This window comes from Megalops cyprinoides, chromosome 20 (assembly GCF_013368585.1).
Source record: "Megalops cyprinoides isolate fMegCyp1 chromosome 20, fMegCyp1.pri, whole genome shotgun sequence".
NCBI classification, from domain to species: domain Eukaryota; kingdom Metazoa; phylum Chordata; class Actinopteri; order Elopiformes; family Megalopidae; genus Megalops; species Megalops cyprinoides.
The window spans coordinates 20056599-20078468 of NC_050602.1; the positions used below are offsets into that span (position 1 = coordinate 20056599).

The following is a 21870-nucleotide window of genomic DNA, read 5'->3' on the forward strand; positions in this document are numbered from 1 at the left end:
GCATAGAGTACCATATATCTCAGTGTCACTAGATCGCAATATCCATAACTCATAGCCATACTACAAGTAAATGAGGGGCAAATAATACTAGTACAAGTGGCAGGGGCTAAGGGGTGGGCATTGAAGGGGAACACAGAGGCAATTTGAAGAGATGGGTCTTCAGTCTGTGTCTGAAGGAGGTCAGTGATTCTGCTCTCCTGACCCCCGTGAGAAGTTCATTCCACCACTGGGGGACCAGTACAGACAGGCACCATGATGGGAGGTATGATGGGGGCTGTCCCATTCACGGGTCCTGTTTGCCAGCACCGAGGGATTTTACGTGCTCTGACCGCCAACAGGAAGCCAGCGAAATGAAGTGAGGAGGGGCGTTACTATATTTAGGGAGGTTGTAGATAAGTTGTGCAGCTGTATTCTCGATTAGCTGCAGGGGTTTGATGGCACAGGCAGAAAGACGGGTAAGAAGGGAGTTACACCAGTGCAGACACGAGAAGACCAGGGCCATATGGGGACACATGGGGAAGTAGATCAACAGGTTGATAAAAGCAATGAGAAGCAATGACTCAATGCAAGATCAGAGCTATTGCCGTGTGTAGCAGAGAGTGCTGCGCAGGCATACAACAGTGTTTAACAGAGGGTGGAGCAGAGGATCATTAGGATTAACATTTAACAGAAAGAGGAGCACAGGAGTATCCCTGGTTTTAACAAAAAAAAAAAAGGGGGGGGGGGGGGGGTGCACAGTGTTGAAACAATAACAGAGAGTGGAACACAAGCCTCTCTCTGCCTACTCATGCTTCTCGTCCTTGCCCATGCAGATGTCATCGAAGTAGTTGTCGGCAAAATGTAGCATCTTCATGACAGCGGAGAGCAGCAGGATGTCAGTGTGCGGGTCCAGGTCCATCTCCTGGCTGTAGTTTTTCACTGGGATGACACAGGACACTGGGATTCCCAGGCGAGCAGCCACCTCCTGGACCTGAAATTATGTATTCGCAGTGCACAACAAAATGAATGATGGCGGTGAAATCTCAGAGCAAGCAGTTGATGCTCCAGTGTAGGCAGGGATTTTTCAGCTCATGAAAGCACCACGCCATTTTATTGAGCGCGTCAGGAGATAAGCCAGGGACTTCAGCTGTTACCCTAGGGTGCATGTTAGTCGTACATTAAAGGTGAGTCACTTTATTGGTGAAGTGAAAAAAAGTTATTGAAACAATCCCATGGTCTTGTTTTTTATTTACTGTAACTACACTGATTCTGTCACAAAGTATTTCCAGAAATTGGAGAGATTATTGCGTAGGGTTGCAATCTAACCAATCATTAATGTCATCTCTTTTCTGAACACAGTGACATGTTATTTTCTATGCAATGTGGGGAAAAATAGGACTGAGAAATTCTGATGTACAAAAAACAATTCCACTGCAGTGACAATGCAAACCCAGTACAGGATATATGCAAAATACCCTTCCAGCATAATATGTTAAATACTAATTCACAAAAACACTGTAACAGTAGGAAAAATGGCTGTTTACAGTGAATACAAATTAAAATAAGATATAATCTAGTTAGATAAGATAGCTGAGATAAGATAGCATGACATTATTCCATGTATGTGTCCTGCACTACAGTTGTTTGGTATTTGTTGTTGCCATTTTGACGTTGTATGCAAGCACTATGAGAGCCACTGGAACCAGAGTCAAACGCCTTGTACTGTATGTGTAGAAGCATGTCTGGTAAATAAAGTCTCATTCTTATTCTGATTCCGATAAGAGCAGGAAGGTAATGCATCTCTAGACAGCAGTGGCAGTAGAGCTCACCTTCCTCTCGATGTAGTGACTGCGATAAATCTCTTTCAGGTCGTCGTGCACATGCCGACACGCCTCGTCCACCTTCGTCACGAGCAGCAGCTGGGGAATACCTGTGGTACACATTCCGGAAACAGCCGTCACATCTGTGCCACACCTATGCGAGCTCCCATCAAGCATCACACCTGTGAGACCTACAGCACACCTGTCAGGCATAATAACACCCCTCACCTTGAGCATAGCTCGGGAACTGAATCACCTCAGTGGCAGTTCTAGAAATATAAGCCACAGTTGCTCCTTTTGTTTTATTTTTTGCACAGTGCATATGTGAATGTGTGTGTATGTATATGTACATGTGTATATATAGAGACACACACACACACACACATATATGTATATACATGTATATATGTCTATGTAAGTTGCTAGGGGCAACTCTGTAGTAAATAAATAAGTCCCTGTAAATGACAGTGTGTTTGCGCCCCCCTGTCACTGACCCATCAGGTTGATCCTCCTGCGGATGGAGCCCAGCTTCTCCTCCAGCTTTTGGGAGATGAGCGTCACCTTGCAGGCGTCAATCATGTAAGCCACGCAGTGGATCCGGTCCTCCAGGCCAGCACATTTACGGTACCCGGGGGAGCCTGCCTGCAGGGGCACTATAGGGTTGAACTGAGGAGAGCAAACAGAAAAGAGTTCTGCAACTACTGCTTCTGCTGATAGTCGACAGATAGCGATGAGTCATAATGGAGTCATTTACTCTGAATTGCTTTCTAGGGCAGTTGTATGCCACAGGGTATTTTACTTGCTTAGTCACTATTTCTGTATTGTAATGATGACATTAATACTACTAAGACTGATACTAGGGGGCGGCAGTGTGGCATACTGGTAAGGAGCAGGGCTGCTGGTTCGATTCCGTGCTGGGTCACTGCTGCTGTACCCTTGGGCGAGGTACTGCCTCAGTAATAATGTAAAGAACTAGTAATAATTATAATAAAAGGAGAAGAAAAAGAAAAATAGGTGGGGAATCTATGTGATAATCTATGTTGAAAGGAAGCTAAATATCTAAAGCAGATTAGGATCAAGATTAATGTGACTTTGGGTCTTCTCAGGTATTCTTGTGGTTGTACAGTGATGTTACAAGCCATGTCTTTACTTTTTTCATGTAATAAAAAGTATGGTAGCATTTTTCTGGGGCTTCTAAGATGTACTAGTATGATGTCACGTGAGCCGTAAACTGATGGTTTCAGTGATGATCGGACTTTGTGTGTCTTCACCTGGTATCTGTCCATCACATGGCCTTTCAGAATGCTTGTGATGTCATCCAAATCAAGCCCTGCCCCCGTGGTCTCCTCCAATCCCATTGTGTCACACAGAACGATTGGTAGTGGCTTGCCATCCCGACTTGACTTGATGGAGTAGGTGCGGAACTGGTTAACAGATAGTTAACTTTTAGGATGGGCACGTTATTTACAAAATATGAATACAATTTAGCACAACTATCATGGAGTACATTACTATACATAACTAAGGTGCTGCATCAGGAGATATCTCAACCAAGAAGAAGAGCTGTTCATCTTTGTCATTGTGCAGTTAGCCTTCCATTTCTGTCAGCTTCATTCTATATCTGTTAGAACTTGAATCGTTTCTGTGTAATGCCCTGTGGTACATATTCTGCCACAGACCCCTTCAGACCATTACTGATTGCTTGGTTGAGTGATTCTTCATTATTATTTTCTACTCATCTTTTCTACTCATCACTACAATCTCCACCAACAGCCTGGGAGAGTTCAGGCAAACACATGCTCTCCTTCGATACACGTGATACCAAGTGTCTTTTCTTATAAAGCACACACAGACAGCAGTAAGAGGAAGACACTCCATTAGCAGCTTTATACAGGCAGACTGTAGGTGCCTGACTGACGAGTAAAGGTCACTGCCTTACCTACCCACACCTACTCCCAGTGGAATGTAGTCCATTTGTTCTGCTGCTTTGGGGTCCTGGTCATCATTGGCCGATGACATGATAAGGATCGAACCTGGGCTGTAGAACTGAGCTACCTGGGAGCAGATTGGTTGAATTATTGATATATTGATTACCTGAGTGGTCAGACTGGTGCCCGCGCTGCCTGATATGGCCTGGCTGGTCACATGACCCCGGAAGATGGAGTTGATGGAGTTGAAGAAGCTTGACTTTCCAGCACCAACTGGACCAATGAGCAGAATCCGGGCCTGTTTAACCGAGTTGATGGTGGGCTTGTAGGTTTGTATGCCCTCCATCAGTTCCTTCCTTTTCCTGAAAGCAGGCAGAGGTGGCGGGGGGGGATGTTTAGTTTGATTCTTTTTCATTTATGTGGCACTGCCTATTGGCACTACATTCCCACAATATTTGGAGGAGGAGTGATTAAATGAGCACTGATGATTGAGTATCTGTACAGCTAATTTCCTAATCTTGATGAATACACTTCTTGTAAGTCACCCTGGGTAACAGTATCGGCCAGATAAATGAATGTAAATTTCACAAATAACATTCAATGGCTGATCATGGGGACAGTTTAATTGTTCCACCCCTAAAAGGAAGAACTCCATTAATGGCATTTTAACATGTAAAAAGAGTCGCTTACTCAGATGTCCAATTGACATTTCTCCATGGCTTCTCCAGAAGGCCTCCGAGGTCTAAGACAGAAGTAGAGAGCAGCCCTGAGCAAAGCATTCACCTGCATACAACTCTGCCGGTCCACAAGGAAACCACCAATGGGTATAACATAACTTCAGCCAAACTTACAATCAGCCCATCCGCCCACACTACCTTACACACAGCAATGGAAAAACTATTCCAAATGAATATTACTCAGTGTTTCCTGTGGTTTCTCAAGTAACTTAATATTCTAATTTATCATTCTAGCATTTAAAGAGAATGCAACCTTTTGTGTGTAAGTTACCTTGACAGAAGAGACTAATGGTAGAGTGTTGTTATAGGTACTGGATAATTTGCAATGATGCAATATGGGGATAGCCATTTATTGTATGGTTGTACAAAGTTGTATCTGAAGTTGTATCAGATCAGGCTAGATGGTGCAGAAGCAGATGTTGGTAAGGAGTCAGATTTCAGGGTTATTGTGGTTATTTCGATGGGACACCCAAAAGCGGTCCCAGATCTCTGTGGTGTATTAATAAGGCATAATAATAAGAGATGCACGCTCGGGCCTCAGAAGTTGCCCAGTCAGTTAAAACGCTCATTCCCAATGCAGGACGGGAGATGTTCCTGTCCTTCAGTTTCTGTTCACTCTCCTGTGGTGTCCTGTGGGACTGGTAGTGTTTAAAAAGGGATCCTTGATCCTATGTAAGTGTGCTGGAAGTCTATATTTGTGGGTTCAGAGAATGTTACAGTGAGGTGAGACTAACGTACGACTGGCTATTTTAAAAGTCAGGGAGTTAAAGCATAAAAAGGCAAGAAAGGCAATGAAGCCTTCCTGCCTTAACACAGGGAAAATATAAACCTCCAACTCACCCTCCACTCTGTACACCTCACACTCTGTCAGTTTTAGGTCATTTCCATGCATTTCATTCTCAACGAAATTGTAGAAAGTCCCAGGGGCGCTATCCACCCTGGCTGCATTTCCATGTAGAAACACCAGGGCTCCAAAATTGGGTCCTGTGTTTGTATCCCCAAATGCTTGCTGGGAGTTGATGGCTGGAATCCGGCGTGGGCATTGGTTCTGGTCCCCAGCCCTGAAGCTGAACAGGAATGCCTTGTCGTCGGCAATATTCTGGCCGGTCTGCAGGTAATCTTTACAGGTATATGCGCCGAAGATGAACCCAGCATTGTTGTAGGCGACGACGACGGTCGGACCCTGCCTGTCACACCTGGAGTGGAAAGCCACAGCCTTGTACCCATGGATGCTGGCCTTGAAGAGCAAGCTGAGCTTGACGTGGCCAAAGAGTGAGCAAAGCCGTTTCTCCTGGGCTATGGAAAGGTTGGACTTGACGACACTCATGACGATTGGCAGTACAAATTTCCAGTCTGCGGAAACACACAAACACAACAAATGTGGACCTTGCAGTAATTAGTATTATTAGCAGTAACAGTAAAAAAAGCTGGGCATGAACTGTCAAGATAGGTTCATTTTTCAAGTGGGGCAATACTATGGTCCCCATCGGCTAGGTGTTTCACTGGTACTGCTCGTTCAACACATGAATAATTACTGCCCTGTGCATTCTTTTAACCATTCCAAAACTCAATACAGCTTATTATGATTTACATTGCTAGGTGACACGATTGTCAGCTGAAAAAGAAAATAACAAACTGATGTTTTTTTTCCAAGTTTTAAGGTTAGTGGAGAAAACCGATGGTGGGGTAAAGTGTCCTAAATTTGCTTAATATGACATTAACGTCTCATCTAAGCTGCCACTACTCTGTTGTTAATGATGACAGACTTGCAGGAACCATGCAAAAGTGGAGCTTGTAAAAAGCTAGCAACATTTTATAGTGTAATATTGATGTTGGTCTCATTTGTTTCTACTACTAGAGCGCCCAAGCTATCCATTTCACCCCCCTTTCACTGGGTGACTATGTACAGCTTTTCCAGTAGAGGCAGATTTGTAAGGCATAAATGTGAAAAATGTGAATTTTTGACCACTAGGGTCACATAAGACAGAGAGCAACATTCTGTAGATCCAACATTGATGTCACGCATATTTGTGTATCATATTAGAAGGTGTAGCCAATGAATGACACCCCTTTCAGCGAGTCGGCAGATTTGTGTGGCGCACACGTAAAACATTCAACATGAAAATCATTTGAAACATTTTAAAGAGTGGAGCGACGCAGATAGCGTTATAGCTCTATAAATCACGTTTAGGATTTTGTTGTTGATGAAAATGTTAAATGGATTTTTAAAATTCTCTCAAAGTTTACAATATTCGGTAACGGAAACCATTGGGAATATTTGCGCATATGAAAGCTGTCAAATCATGAAAGACAGCGGGTACTACTGCACTCTCTCATTCGAAGATATGACCTTTGTTTTGGACGCTCTTGACGTTCCTTTCATGAGTCCTTTTCTTTCCTCCTCCCAGTTGACCAAATGATCATTTTTTAAAGATCATCACAATTAGCCACTTTATAACCTTCTGATTGTTTCAACACAACTGATAACTGTCTGGAAGATCCCCGCAGGACATGTGAGCACGAAAAACTGATGCCCCTATTTGGCTGTGTCCCCATACGTATTCCTGCTCACTTCCCCTCAAAATGGTCAGGTGGCTGTCGGTATGCCAAATCGCAAAATTAACTTTCGCTTTCCATCACTTGCTCCTTTTGAGCGAGTGTACAAGCTGGTACAATTCACGTGTCGTCTGGCATCCCAGGATCCCTTTCGTCTGGGACGTAAAAAGCAGACCGCTTTTATGAATCCCTTTTAAGAAAAAGTCACAGTGCCTGTTCACTGCTAATTAAAACGCATGGAATCATTCGATCCAATGTTAGCACTTTTTTCTTACTGGGTAAAAGACCGGTCGTTCATACAGTAAACATTTTAACACGCTCTGTGGTAACATTACAGCGTTTTTCGGTTTCACTTTGGTTTAATCGATTGCGAATGTGATATTAAGATGCTACTGGCCAGAAGAATGCTCTGTATCTGTCTCCTACCTGTAACCTATGTAAGTCGTTTTGGATAAAAGCGTCTGCCAAATGAATACATGTAATGTAAATGTCATAGAAACTTTAAAAAAAAAAAAGGTACAGCCCAATGATCAGTGTAATGATGAAGGGTACACATAAAGTGTGATCGAGCCAAAAAGAATGGCGAGGGCTCTCAAGAAACAATCATCTGGTTCTGTGAATCCTTGAGGAGAAATTAAAAAAAAAAAAACTGTCTCCTTCCTGGTCTCGACAGAAAATCTGCAGCACAGCACAACATGCCCACCGCACGGCCTGTGACATACGTACTTTTAACTTCAAAAAGGTGGAACTTAATTGGAGCATGAAACGCAACTTTCTATGAACTAACTGCGTTGACATTTTATTTTTCAAATATTGTGGAACAAATCCTATTTTAACAACAATACCAAAAACGCATGGGACGTTTTTCTAACTGCATGTCTAGTCTCGATTTAAAGAAACTAGTTTCGTTTTGGGGAAACGCGGTAAGGCATGACATTTCAATGAAAGCGTTTGTGGATGAACTTCACGTTTCAATGAAAGGGTTTCTGGATGAACTTCCAAACAAACAAATGAATTGAGACGTTAAGTTTACAAACATGCATATGATAATTTATAGAATTTACATTTGAATAATACAAAGTAGCCACCGAAAAACATTCAAATGGCATTCTCACCGCCTTTCAAATCCTGGACAGCAAGCACACAGGCGGACAAATATAGCCAACATCTGTGTATTCATTAAAGGCCGTTCAATGAGGATTAAAGATTAAACAAAGGACCTACCTGCTCTTGCTGAACCCGTCAGTGGGCTATGTGTGAATGAAATGCAGACACAAGGGACTTTGAGGACGTACAGATTGGTTTCATTTTCGACTTGATCTGGAATCACGCCCAGAGGTTACTTTCGACTTCCGTGAAAGAAAAGTTGGTACTGTGCGGGTCCTTGACTTACTGGGTATTGCTTCACTGGCCAGATGATAATTTCACATCTTCAGTGATTGCCGTTACCTTAAGCAGATGTGGTCGAACATTTTACTGAAACTGTATGTCTTACGGATTTAACAAAAAAAGTTTTCATGTCTCACAGTTGCAAATTTCATATTATCTATATGTCTTATACTTCTGCCAGTTATTTTATGTTGTGGATTGTATGTGTTCAAATGACGTTATATCGTACATAAGTAAATGTCTGATGTGTCACACCTCAGGATCATTATGTTCAAAACAAAAACAAAACACTTGCATAACACATTATTCTTCCTATGAGCGAAAGACATTAACTCAAATCAACCTTTGACCACTGTACTTTGTTTACTAATGAGAGCCAGACTGTTTAAATCAGCTTAAAAAAGACCTCTTTGATCAAAACGTTTCAGGCCTTGCTACTTTGATGAGGACCACTCTCTAAGGAAAACTGCTCTGTGATTTCAATATTAAAGCATCTGTATTTATTCATATTTTATCAGTGCAAGCAGATGGTTTCAACAGATATTCTTTGTTTTAATCTTTTTGAAAACGACATATTTGAAAGAAGAAAGCAGAGCTACAGAGCTAAAAGATATCTCCATCCTGAAAATTATCACACTATCATGGGAATGCACTGTACATTAACACTGCAGTGATGATATACAGTATATCTAAAAGCCTATACACTTCAGCCGCCTGTTGAATCACAGGAAAATGTAAAATGCTCAACAGTTTGTGAAACAACAAAGAATGTCTATGTATGTTATTGAAAAATCTTGCCTGACTGAAATGCTGTACAGTAGAACAGATTTACAGAAAGACGTTCTGAATTACATTAAAAAAGTGTGTTTATTTGGGAAATAAAAGCAAACATATATTCATTAGTGTTTTCAGTTTAGTAGATTAGTTTAGTTTTAGGATCCTCAGCTACAGTAGTACTAAGCATGTACTTGTCCAAGTGCAACCTTCAAGTGGGAGTAGCACTGGTTAACCAGGAAACAGTGAAGAGGTCTGTGGGCAGTTAGAAGCACAGAAGGCTTAAATTGTCACCTGCTGGAGGTGACAGGTCCCACTCTAAAAACCCCCTGGCATGCACCAAATGTCCCTGTGCCCAACAAAACCAACATTTTATTTACAGGTTCATCACTTCCACTGTTGTCATGGCAACCCCAGTTCTTACCAGTGATATTTCAGGGAATTTGCATGCTTCCATGTAGACCTACAGCAGATTCTGACTGCCACCTGGTCTCATGTCAAACTGCAGAGGGAAGAGAGGGTTAGTGTACATCCACAGAAAAGGGACAAGTTTCCTCCATATTTAAGTTGTGACACTGCTGTCGAACGGTGGAAAATGAATCATTTTGCCTAAAAATAGATGTAGTTCTATTATGTCTCCAGCAGGTGTCTCTATCCACAAAGCTTCTCCTCAAACTAGGTTAACAGCCCTACTATCTCATGGCACCATACCACCATGGACAAGGGAAAGCAAAAGGTTACATTTCTATCATGCCTGCACAGCAAGAAATTACACAGTAAAACACTATTATTAGTAAGGCGTCTTTAAAAGATTTTAACATTCTCAATATCAAGTTTGGGAGTTTCTATATTAATTAAAGTTAGATACTTGTTTGATGTATTACTGGTGCAGTTAAAGGTGTACAGACACTGTGTCTCTTTTGCCATAAGTAGTAAGTGGACCGTACAAAAAGACAAAAAAGGGCATTTAGTACTGAGCACAATTACTATACATTAAAATACAACTAAAACATAAAAAACATAAAACAAGCATGCAGTATTTTACACACAGTAAACCAGGTCAATGTTATACATTGGTGATTAAAAAATTGAGGAAAAAAGGTTTAAGTTATTGTTTTAGCCTTTGTCTCTCCCCAGTTATTCTACATTTCCCCAAACAGTGAGAGATATCTGTGATCTCACTCGATGAACATCTTCTCAACTCGACGACAATTCTTTTTGTTGTTGACTGACATTTTGTATTTGCCAATGCCTGGAATGTCATGATGCAAATAATAAATACAAAAAAACTACAAAATAATATCAATTTGCTTTTTGTTTGCTATGATGAAAAAGTAAACAGTAACTTAAGGCATTATAAAACAACACTTATATATGTATAAAAACATTCTTAAACAGAGAGACCACTTTGCTTATCCTTTAATACTGAAAACAGTCGAGCATTCTGAAGAGTAACAGACAGGATGAGCATGTTGTGAAGACATTCTGTCTCCAGGCTTGACCCCAAATTAGTTTCTGTGCTTTTGGTGGGCTTTAGCGTATAGGATTGGGTATGCTGCTCCTCAGTTAGACTTTTGAGACAAAGTACCTTTAGAAAGGGGGTTTAGGGGTATGGGTAATCCCAACATGCATTGCACTGCATAAATCCTGACTGCCCCTATGTACTGTGTGCTCAAAGCAAATCAGCACCTTGATGGTCAGTCTTGATCATACTGCAGTACAACCATGAAATACTCGCTCACAGAGAGTGGAGGAATCTGCCACACTGTTTTCTCAACTTGTGTTAATGCCTAAAAATAGAATATATGCACTGTGCTGTGACACTGTCAGAAGCTATTGCAAATGTATTCTACTTCCAGGCATTATTTAAATCCAAGTCCAAAGGATAGCCTTCAAATAAAATTATCCAATTGAAAAAATTATATCTTTAAATCTGCAATTTACTGGGCAGTTAATTTGCATGAGTATTTAAAAAGTGTTCATAAACACCAAACTCCTTCCCTAAAGACACAAACACAAACAAGACAATATGACCTTAACAGGTCCCAATCTCTATCACTACTACCACTGCCACAATGAATCACACTGTTACAGATGAAATGACATTGTTATGGTTTTTTACTTAGGAGGAATGTTTTTCTCTGTATTTGAAGTCTATTTTTTGGCTGCGATATAACCAATCGTGTCCATTAATGACTCTCTCGCTGACTGATCGGATTGAGCATGGGATTGAGGAGCGGTTATCGCAGTGATGAGTTTTACCACTAGAGGGAGTCACAGCGTCTGTTCAGCCGTTCTCGGCCAAACTGTTGTATAATCAGCGTGATCTGAGTGGGGGCTTCTCAAGCACACGGTATGACAAGGGATTCAATCCAGTCCTCATGCACAAGCTTATGACCCCTTGAGTGACAGCAAAAGGAAATCCTGCCTGGACTCAGGAGAGTTGATGGCACTCAGGCTAACCTTCTTAAAAGACCTTTGAAAATGTCCATCTTCTGTGCTAAAGGTTTATGCATTTCTCCTTTCACATCGGTTGTGTTGTTTTTTGTTTTTCCCCATCAGAACCGGTCTCAAACACCACACAGTGTTGTGGTAAACAGTATGTATGTGCCACAGGACCAAATGGGGCAGGGGCCTCAGGCCTCTTCTTTCAGACCTTTGAGGGTACAAGAGGCGTGCCATGAAACTGCACCCTCTTACTGACAGAGGCTGCCACTGCATCATATGTGTCAGTGTTGATGCCGCACGTGTTTGCCCTTGTCCAGTACTCTGAGTTTACACCGAGCACCTTCAGTCAGTCTCAGTGGAAGGTAAGTTGTCCAGTTACATGCTCGCATTATATAAAAAAAAAAAGAATTTAAGGAAGGCAGGCTGTTCGTTTTCTCCACAAGTCAAAGCAAGGGGGGGCATTTTTTTAGGCAGGGAGAGAGAGGCTTTTTTAGGTAAAATGCTGCTGTTCCTCTTCGCCTGTCTCCCTCTGTTTTTTTAATCTATCGCTCTCCCCCCATCTCTTTGGTGTGTCTCTCTCTCCCTTCCTCTCACTCTGGTATGTCTCTCTCCCTCCCCCTCTCTCTCCACCTCACCTTTCCTGCCTCTCTTCCTCTCCAAACCCCCAATGCCCCCCCCCCCTTCCTCCCCGCTCCTAGAACTCCACCTTGCAGGCAGGGAAAGTCTCCTCCTGCATGGCAACAGTGCTGTTGCTGCCCAGAACCATGATGTTCAGCTCCCTCTGCTGCTGGTGCGTCTCCTGGTACCACTCGTGCATCAACGGGGAGTCAAAGGTGGGGATCAGGGTCACCTGCAGTGAGGGGACAGTAATTCAAACAGGACTCAGCATGTCACCGTGCTACATGAAACATGCCACATTGCTTATTTGTTTAGGGTATGTTTTGTTGCACTTGTGAATTTATTGTAGTAGTACTACAATACAGTACTACTACAATACTACTGGAAGTACTGCAGTACTACTGTAGTACTTCCACACTCACAATAGGAATAGCTTTCACAGTATGGCATAAGCTGCAGTGTTTCTCGATCCTCCTCCTGGAGCCCCCCTGTCCTGAATATCTTCTATCTATCGTCGCTCCAAACATGCTCTTGATTAAATCAGGTGTGCTCAGCTAATCAAAAGTGCCACAGATGAGTTCAGTCAGGTAGGTGGAGCAGGGAAAGATGGAAAACGTGCGGAGCAGGGGGGCCCCAGGAGCAGGATTGAGGATCAGTGGTGTAAGGAACTGAAACGTGTTCATATGTGGTTTGACACATTCTGTGTGTGCTGTAGCTTTTGCGACCCCATTAGATGCAGTTTTGTAATATTACTTTTTAAATTTGCTCTGGACAAGAGTGTCTACCAATAACTACATGTGAATTTAAATGTAAATGTTTAGCATATCCATTTATCTGGGGTGCCTTGCATTTCGGACGGTTTGCTGAAGCAGTTCGGGTTAAGTGTCAGAGGTGTGGCAGCAGTTCAAACCTGACTAAAACTTTCTGGTACAGAAAAGTGTAAGTAACAACCACAAAGCCACATATATCTCTATGCAATGTCAACTCCATAAATTGTGACCTTAGTAATTCAATAATCAAATATCAAATCAAAGCGAAAACCTTCACAGTAGAGGGTAAATTGAGCCAATTAATGGAATTTTCAACTGTTGAAGCGCTCTCCCACAAAATGCCACAGTCTGTATTTCAGAGGAACACCGTTCACCAGCAATAACAAATGTATTTAAAGCATAGTTGGTTACATAACTGTCAGTGAGCTATGACAGTCCCACCCATTCTATAAATTTGTTTGCTTAGTTTGTGTTTGAACATGCACTCTGTCTTTTTCTTAAACAATTTCACTACATTACTGTCATTTACATTGCAAGTACAACAATGTATTCAGTTAGATTTATTCAAGCAGGTGGATGTGGCAAGATCTGACGTCCCATTGTGGAATGGTCTCCTCCATTCAATTTTGTCTTCACACCAGGTATAAATGTATGTTTATTTCTTTTCCTTTCTTTATTTCTTTGCACATTTTGTTTTATCTTAATCATATATCTATCTCACCCACATGGACAGACTATACGTTTGACTGAACTAAATACTGTTGACTCAAATCTGCATCATTGAAACTGGACATTCTACTAAGCTAAATCTATAACTTGACTGAACATGCCATTTAATTTTATTCTTCTTTTTTTTGCAGCAGAGGGCTGCCTTGTTAATGTGCCCTTATCTTTTCTAACAGTGCAACCAAGTATAACCATGGATCACTGAGCACAGGAGGAGGCCTGACCTGTGTTTTACCAGTCCATGCAGCTTTTCCCTCCAGCAGCGCACTGAGGATGGACCCCAGAATGGCCTCCTTCCCTGGCTCCGCCCCACTGATGATGTAATACGAGGAGCGGACACGGCGGAAGAATTCTGCGTCGACGGTGGAGGTGGCGGGGCCCGAGGGGAGGTATGCCAAATCCAAGCACACCCATGCCCCGCCCGTCGTACCCGCCTTGCTAGTGACAGACCCTGAGGTCAGGAAGAGATACGCAGACAAGAAGCGAGTGTAATAATGAGGAAAAGATGTCACAGCTAAAAGATGATACTTGCACCAATTTCAACACACAACACAGTCCCCCCAAATCAGCAGGGATCTTGGGAATCTGTTTACTATGGAATACTTTAAACAGAGATTTTAAATGTTTTTTAGAAATTTTCAGAAAACTGGGATCACTGTTAAAAACCTACCCAAGAAACAAAACAACAAAATAATACCACATATAAACAGCTGGATCCCGTAACAAAGTATTTATTGATGAAGTAAAACTATAAACTATAAATATATTTAGTAATGAAATAAATAAGAAGAATCACTAAATGTAGTAGCTGTAGCACATGCATACCTGCAAAACTATGCCTGTTAGTGCCCACTCTGTGACTGGAGGCAGTTATGTGAGGTGTGGAGTGAGCATCTGTGCCAGACCTTGCTCTAAGGGTGGCCTTGCTGTTCAGCACAGAGCTATTGGTTGAATTTGACCTCTGGGTGACCCCTGACGGCTTCCTGGATCTGGCCTCTGCATTCTTAACGGTCTTTCCATGGGCTTCAGTCTCGGGGTCAGGCATGCATGCCCCAGGTTGGGGGGGCAAGGGGGGCAAGTCCTTCACAGGGGCCGGTGGGGGGTCTCCAGAGAAAAGGCACCCACTTCCAACAGAGGAGTAAGCAGTGGGGCGGTCGTGTGACCCCTGGGGCACAAACATGCTGCTTGAGTCTTCATCAGAGTCCAGCCCACAGTCTGCGGCAATGGAGGGGCAGTCCTCTGTCCCTGGAGGTGTGTCCAGGCCAGAGGTGGTGAGGAGGGACTCGCAAACAGAGGTAGGCAGGCCCTTCCAGTGGGCATGGTCTTCAGGATCTGCGTGGGGATTTGCCAGCTCTTGGGAAGGGTCACTGTGGTCAGAAGGGTTGGGTGAGCAGTGGCTAGCCAGCCCTGTGGATACCGCAGCCTTCTGGGTTTGAGGGACCATGAAGTGCTTGTACTCACACGGAGAGACCAGGCACAGGTCCACATCATGAGGGGCTACCTTATGGAGGAGACCGTGAGGTCCTGGACGGTCACCCTGGGCCCTGACGGTTTGTGAATTCCTCAAAGGGAGTGACATCCCTGGTCGGTGTTCGAGCTCAGGACCATGTCCATTCGCATGTGACTGGTCACCTGTCTCCACCCGGGGGGACTCGCAGACAGGCAGAAGCCCCTGCTCTAGGGACACGGAGAGAGACTCATCCACCTCGGTGGACTGTGGGGAGCCCAGCTCAGCAGGCAGGGACGGGGTGGTGGTGGCGGTCGGGGAGGTGTCAAAGAACAGGTCTCTGAGGGGACTCAGCAGAAGGAAACTGGAGCGCTTCTCTTGGGTGGAGGCGGGGTTGGTCGCAGGCACACCTTTTTGGAAACCCGTGGGGCGGCTGGCTGCCTTACCCTCCTGACTGGTGTCCTCCCCCATGTCTGACGCATCACAACGGGACAGATGGACAGAGGGCTGCCCCGTACTGTTTGACCGAGAGTCTAAATCTAGCATCTTTACCCCAGGGGTGGTGGACATATCTTCTGACTTCACCCTCAGCAAGCCATCCACAAAGGCTCCATCCAGCAGCCTGTACTCGGTGGGAGTGACGTCAAAATTTGCGTTTCCCTCACTTAAACGACTCTTGAGCAAGGGAGAAGCCGATGCCGTGACTATGCCGGTGTCGGGGAGGGTTTCTGTGCAGCGGAACTGCTCTGGACTTTCCAAATCGTCCCCTCCACCCTCCCCTACTGTTCTGGATTCGCCCTCCCCGTGTGCAGCTTCGGACATCTCCGCAGACTCCCGCCCCACGCTCTCCGTCGTAGCGTTTGCTCCATCTGCCATCTTCCCACCGCTCTCCCCACCTGCGCCTCCCTGCTGCTCCTCCTGTGCACTCCCCTCCCTCACTGTCTCACACTCTGAGGCTGTGTCTTGTGTGGATGTCTTACAGACATTTGTGGCCCCTTCGGCGGCGCTAGACACCTTTGAGTTCCCTGGCTCCTTCGATTTTGTTCTTTTGTTCACCGCCTCCTTCTTTGGGGCTGCAACATCCTTCTTTCCAGACCCAGTCTTGCCAGACGTTTTCTTTGGCTCTGCACCAGAGTGAGCTGATCCCGATGTGGCTTTCTTCATCTCCTTTCCTGCAGTCTTTGTCTGCTTCTTCTCTTCTGTCTGAATCTCCTTCTTTGCTTCTTTTTTGGGCTCTGATTTTGAATCTTTCTTTGGTTTTGCCGCGAGAGGCTCTTTCTTTCCCAGATCTTTCTTCTTCTCTCCAGTGTCCTCTTTCTTTGAGGTGGCTGCAGAGGTCTGGTCCTCCTTTCTTTCATCACTTGGGTGCTCTTTCTTGATAGCTGGCTTTTCAGATTTGGGTGTTTTTGGGATGGCATCGCCATCCTTGGGCTTGGCTTTGTCTTCACCTTCCTTGCCGCCTTTTGGGGTGGCATCGTCTGTCCCTTTGCTCTTGACTTTAGGACCTTGACCCTTGCTGTCACTGTGGCCCGATTTCTCCATCAGGATGACACTTCGTGGTCTGGAGCCCTTGCCGGTGGATTCCCTGTTCTCGGCATGTTTGGACTGTTGTCGGTCAGATTGCTCCAGATCGCTGAGGCTCACTGCGGGGTGCCAGAGGAAGTCCAGGTGCTTGAGCTTCTCCAGCGACTCCAGGATCTTGCCCTGCGGCGTGCATCCCGGGAACAGCACTCTGACAATCTTCTCCTGAGGACTGGCGGGACGCCACACCAGCAAAGCACAGACAGAAACCAGGCAGGGCAGGGGCATGTCCGAGCTTTTTGGGTTGGATCCGCTGCCCTTCCCTGGCCACCCCCGCATAAAGGCCTCCAGCTCCCTGCTGCCTTTGACCGGGTTGAGCACGTACAGGTCTAGGCGGCCGACGCCCATCTTCTGGAAGAGGGTGACTGGTTCAATGTGAGGCCCAACTGGACGGCACAGAGGCTCAGGCGTGATACTCAACGTCTCCAGGCACTGTAAGGTGAGCACCGCTGGCTCATACCCCCGAGGCCTTTTGAGGTCAGCCTGGAGAGCTTTCAGCCCGTTTGGGGCGTTGAGGAACACGACGCCGACCTCGGGGGAGATGAGCTTGTTCGGCGTGTGCTCCGACGGCCGCTCCCGCTCCTCGAGCTCCGCCACCTTGCGCCTCAGCAGGCTGTTCACACCCGGCAGGCTGTCCGCTCCCAGGTGGGTGAGCAGCAGAGCGTCCACCCGGTCCAGGTGCCGCACCAGCTTCCAGAAGCAGGAGCGTGGGTCGGAACCCCCGTCGACCAGGATGTTGAACCCGTTGACCGCGAAGAAGGCGCAGTCGCCCCGCCCGCCGGGGAAAACGTAGCAGCAGGGGCGGGACAGCTTGAGGAAGCCCGCCGCACCCGGGGGCTCCAGCAGGTCAAAGGGCGACTGTGACTCCAGGGAGTCGGGGGGGAGGGGAGTGGACTCCTGCGGTTCCTCCATCTCAGGCTGCGCTGTGGGCAGGCTGCTCCCTATCTCAGTCCTGCAAGGCGTATCTCTCTAGCACCAAGACCTTTCCCACACCCAAACGAGAGAAGAACACAGCCAAAATGGCCTTGTGCCAGGTAGCTCTTCAGTCTGAGGAATAAAGAGAGAGAGGAGAGGGGTTTTGGTTGTTCTCATGGTATCATCCAGAACCAATAGAAAACATACATGGTCTAGCTATTTAAGCACAGGGCGGACACATAGCTACATAGGCTAGATCACTGTGTGCTACTGTGTGTGCTTAAATATGTGTATGAATACTTTTATAAATATATTAATTTATTCAACAAGACATCTGATATCTCATCTTCTTTGCATTCAGCAGCTTACCAGTCAATGGTATTATTAAATAGACTGATTATGTCTCTGGGGAATTCTGAAATCACAATCACACACAAGAACACACAGGTAGACACACACACACACACACACACACACACACACACACACACACACACACACACACACACGCTTCTGTACATGGACACAAACAAAAAAAATCTGGATGCCATCCTGCAGGCACAAACACTCTGTCAACTGGGCCAGGTCTGCCAATGTCTCTTACAGACTTACTAACACAAGAAGAGGATAACTGGTGTGACTTTTGGGTAGAACTCCTGAATAAACCGTTTGATCTATTGGTGAAATAAACGTTTACAAACCCTGTCAAAGCTGTTCTGGCACCACCTGCATAATACAAATGAACTTGAAGGCCAGCCGCAAATGGAGACTAATCGCACAGAACAAAGAGCACATCTACAGGATCCAATGCCTACAGTATAATTAGTAAAGCAATGCTCTTATTTAAGTCTCCGTCGTTTACAGTTTCTAGCTTAACTATGGAGAGATCGAGAGAGGGGAAACATAAAATATTGAGAAAGGAGGAGGGAAAGATATACAAGAGACAGTCGGGATGGAAAACAGCAGGAGAAGTGAGAGTGATGGGTCTACAGCAGGAAGGGAGAGAAGCAATAATGACAGACACTGGCTTGAAGCACTGGAATGGGAGAATGGAAAGAGTTCTCATTCCCTCAAAGGCCGTTTTGGCCAAAAATAAGCCAAATAAGCAGCTAAATAGACACAGAGCAGCTTGAGCCTGTAATGGATGCCAGGATCTGTAAATCAGAGGCAGAAATCCAACAGAAAGCCTCTTCCAGTAACTGAATTATGTGAAAATGTGGAGGTGGGTAGCTGACAGGCCAAGATCCAAACGGTCACTGAAAGAACCTCTCTCAGCAGCAGAGACAGCAGCCCTATTTACCATGGCAGCTGAGGAATGCCTCTCAATTAAACAGGAGCATAGGAATGAATAAACCAGACCCTGAGAAGCCAGGTTCAGCCCTCCGCTAACGTCAGAACCAGGGCAGAGCACTTCATGTTTAGACAGTCCTTCCCAAACGACAATTTGTAGCTCTTTTAAACAGCTCTCAGGGTCTCTTTATGTCTTATTCCCAAAGCACAAATCAGAACTTTTCATGAAAAAAATGAAAACTGAGTGCTTGAGTGGATGTCCCAAATCATCTAAATCAGCCTTGAAAGTGAACTGTGGCATTAGTGGTAGGGAGCAGGACTGGTTCAATTCCCCACCGGGGCACTGCTGCTGTACTCTTGGGCAAGGTACTTAACTCACAATTGCCTCAGTAAATATCCAGCTATATAAATGGATAACGCTGTGAAAAAAACTGTAACCAATGTAAATTGCCCTGGGTAAGAGCATCTGCTAAATGCCAGTAATGTGATGTAAAATATAATTCCATCATAGATATTCAATATTTTGACCAGATGTTCTTGTGCTGTTTCTTTCATCTATACCTCCATGTCTAGGAAGTTCTAGTTGGTCACACGTTGGTCCAGTGCTGTCTGCATAGTTTTGCAAGCTTTGTATGTTTTGTCTTTGAACACATCCTTTTATGAACATTCACGGAGCCCAAAAACACTTTCAGCTTCAGTATTAGCAATAAAAGACAGAAGTTTCATTCTTAAGCACACAGAGCTGAATATCAGAAAACTGCTGACAACCACTTCATAGAACAATCCCAAGTGTTCTGATTCTCAGATTTAGCTTTTCTGAACCTCAAATGTAATAATACAAAATTTATACTGTCAGCTGTCACAGACAAATAGACAGCCAGTCAAAAAAAAAGAAAAATACAAACCAATGGACTTCACACACACAGCATGCATTAGCGCCTCTCACCCAGGAAGCAAGCAAACACACAGCTGAAGGACACAGATTTCACTGGGACCCACAAAAAGAGGAACAATGCCTTCCAACAAAGAGAGCCTGTGTTTTCTTCTCTCTGCCAGCATGACTGAACATATCCGGGCAGAACTGTCTCAAGACATAAGCTCTCATAGGCTGTAATTCCAGTTGTGCCCCTTGAGCTTTGCCACGTCAGATGTCAAAGGATGAGGGAGGCAGATATTCAGTGATGGCATGATTTTTTCGTGCTCTGCCACTACTTAGCCACTTTGTATTAATGGATAAGCCATGGACAGGAAAAAGAAGCATTCCCCCCCCATTTTTTTTTTCTTCTGTACTTTTTGGTGGGAGGAGCACAGGATGATTGACAGCAAGCACCCAAAGGAAGCCATTTTAGCAGAGAGGGAGTGTACAGTGGAGTTTCACTGTTGAAGAACTAAGAATCCCTTGCATGATCCATTACATGAGAGAATCAGGGAGACCCAATGCCCCATCACATTGCATATGTTTATGTAAGCAGGGCACTGAAAACTGAGATAAGAAGAACAGTAAAATACTACAGAACAGCTTGCTGAGCACATTGCTCGACTAAGCACATGACTCTCATTCTGTCTAGTTCCCTTTTCCACTGACTGCAGCTCAGAATGTCTTCCTGAAGGTTGAGAGGTGGAACTTTTCTTTCCTGTCTTCATGGTCAATATACAGTGGAGGAAGCAATACAATGCCGCACAGGATATGGTAACAAAGAACCCATTTATTCTCCACATGTACTATAATCAGAGTGACTTTTTCTCTGGCAGCAGGACTTACATTGTGAATGCTTCAGAATGCAATGTCCAGTTTCCAATACAATGCCGCTTTGTATGAGACACACATTGAATGCTGTAGCCCTGCTTTGATAATGCTGATAAGTAAATGTTCAGAACAGTAACCGCGGAAACACTCCTGCCCTCACAGCTTCCTCTCTGCAGCTCATGGCTAACTGCCGTACTAAGCCACACCCCCCTGAATTGGCCAGCACTAATAGGAGAAACACAGCCACCTTGCCCGTCTCTAAACCTGCGCAGACAGGAGCACTCCATACAGACAGGGAGGCTGCTCAATCATGCCAGCTCCCAATATGCTCACAGACAATCAGCACCCCCGCCCCCCAACCAGCAAACACACACACACAGATGTATGCCACACCAACAAAGGCATACAAAACACAAAACACTAGCATATGCAGACTCACACGAACAGAAAAACATTGAGACACAGACTCACAAACACAGACGTGCACACACAAATATAAACCCATGCACATACTGTCTGTAACAGACACAGCCACATACAAACAATTATAGACACAGACACGTACACATAATTATAGACAGACACGTTCTCTTTCCCTCTCTCTTACTCGTGCGCACACATGCACACATACACACACAGACAGACAGACAGACAGACACACACACACCTGTGACTGTCTGTGGCTGCTGCTGGCGGCTCTGCCCAGGCGTACACTCTCCACTGTCACAGTGAGAGGAAAGCGGTCTCCCTCCCAGCAGAGTCTGCGACTGCGTCTTCATCCTGGCGTCACACAAACACTTCCCTATGAAAGCAGCTGCGAGACTCCCACTGCTCCTCCCTTTTACTGTGTGCTCACCACTCCCACCTCCGCCAAATTCACAGAACTATGATTTTTGTCTGTGTGTGTGTGTGCGTGTGTGTGTAGGACATGGTTTGGCGAGGGTGGGAATGCTGTGTGGATTCTGACCCTCTCGGCAAACCGCGCAGCAGAGTGCGCCGCCTTCCTTCCTGCGGACAGAACAGACGTGCTGAGCTAGCTGGCTGCCATGGCAACAGCTGCAGGCCTTTCCTTCGGAGACACGGCCAATCACTGTGCAGCTCAGAAAATCAGTCTAACAAACATAAAGCAAGTCAGTACCTTTTAA

General features: G+C 44.9%; 2 protein-coding genes across 2 annotated transcripts; both read right to left on the reverse strand.

Annotated features, from left to right (window-relative positions):
- Window positions 1–48: 48 nt before the first annotated feature.
- LOC118795776 (interferon-induced protein 44-like) lies at window positions 49–8303 on the reverse strand. The gene is made up of 8 exons (XM_036554504.1): window positions 8245–8303; window positions 5305–5817; window positions 4418–4469; window positions 3894–4089; window positions 3071–3223; window positions 2294–2465; window positions 1809–1909; window positions 49–970 (listed from the first exon to the last, which is right to left on the reverse strand). Exons 2-8 carry the CDS (start codon window positions 5789–5791, stop codon window positions 782–784), a joined length of 1350 nt encoding a protein of 449 aa, XP_036410397.1. The 5' UTR covers window positions 5792–5817; window positions 8245–8303; the 3' UTR covers window positions 49–781.
- Window positions 8304–12293: 3990 nt separating this feature from the next.
- LOC118795679 (microtubule-associated protein 1B-like) lies at window positions 12294–21633 on the reverse strand. The gene is made up of 4 exons (XM_036554337.1): window positions 21393–21633; window positions 14571–17820; window positions 13970–14196; window positions 12294–12481 (listed from the first exon to the last, which is right to left on the reverse strand). Exons 2-4 carry the CDS (start codon window positions 17683–17685, stop codon window positions 12326–12328), a joined length of 3498 nt encoding a protein of 1165 aa, XP_036410230.1. The 5' UTR covers window positions 17686–17820; window positions 21393–21633; the 3' UTR covers window positions 12294–12325.
- Between the last annotated feature and the right edge of the window lie 237 nt (window positions 21634–21870).

Bases quoted from the DNA above. Each gene is read 5' to 3' on its own strand.
- LOC118795679 (XM_036554337.1), bottom strand. From the start codon at position 17,685: ATGGAGGAACCGCAGGAGTCCACTCCCCTCCCCCCCGACTCCCTGGAG. The intron at 14,197-14,570 runs GTATGCATGTGC...TCCTGACCTCAG, and splicing joins TAACAGGCATAGTTTTGCAG to GGTCTGTCACTAGCAAGGCG. The intron at 12,482-13,969 runs GTCAGGCCTCCT...CCCTCACTGCAG, and splicing joins CATGGACTGGTAAAACACAG to GTGACCCTGATCCCCACCTT.
- LOC118795776 (XM_036554504.1), bottom strand. From the start codon at position 5,791: ATGAGTGTCGTCAAGTCCAACCTTTCCATAGCCCAGGAGAAACGGCTT. The intron at 4,090-4,417 runs GTAAGCGACTCT...GCCTGCTTTCAG, and splicing joins AATGTCAATTGGACATCTGA to GAAAAGGAAGGAACTGATGG. The intron at 3,224-3,893 runs GTAATCAATATA...TCTGTTAACCAG, and splicing joins GCACCAGTCTGACCACTCAG to TTCCGCACCTACTCCATCAA.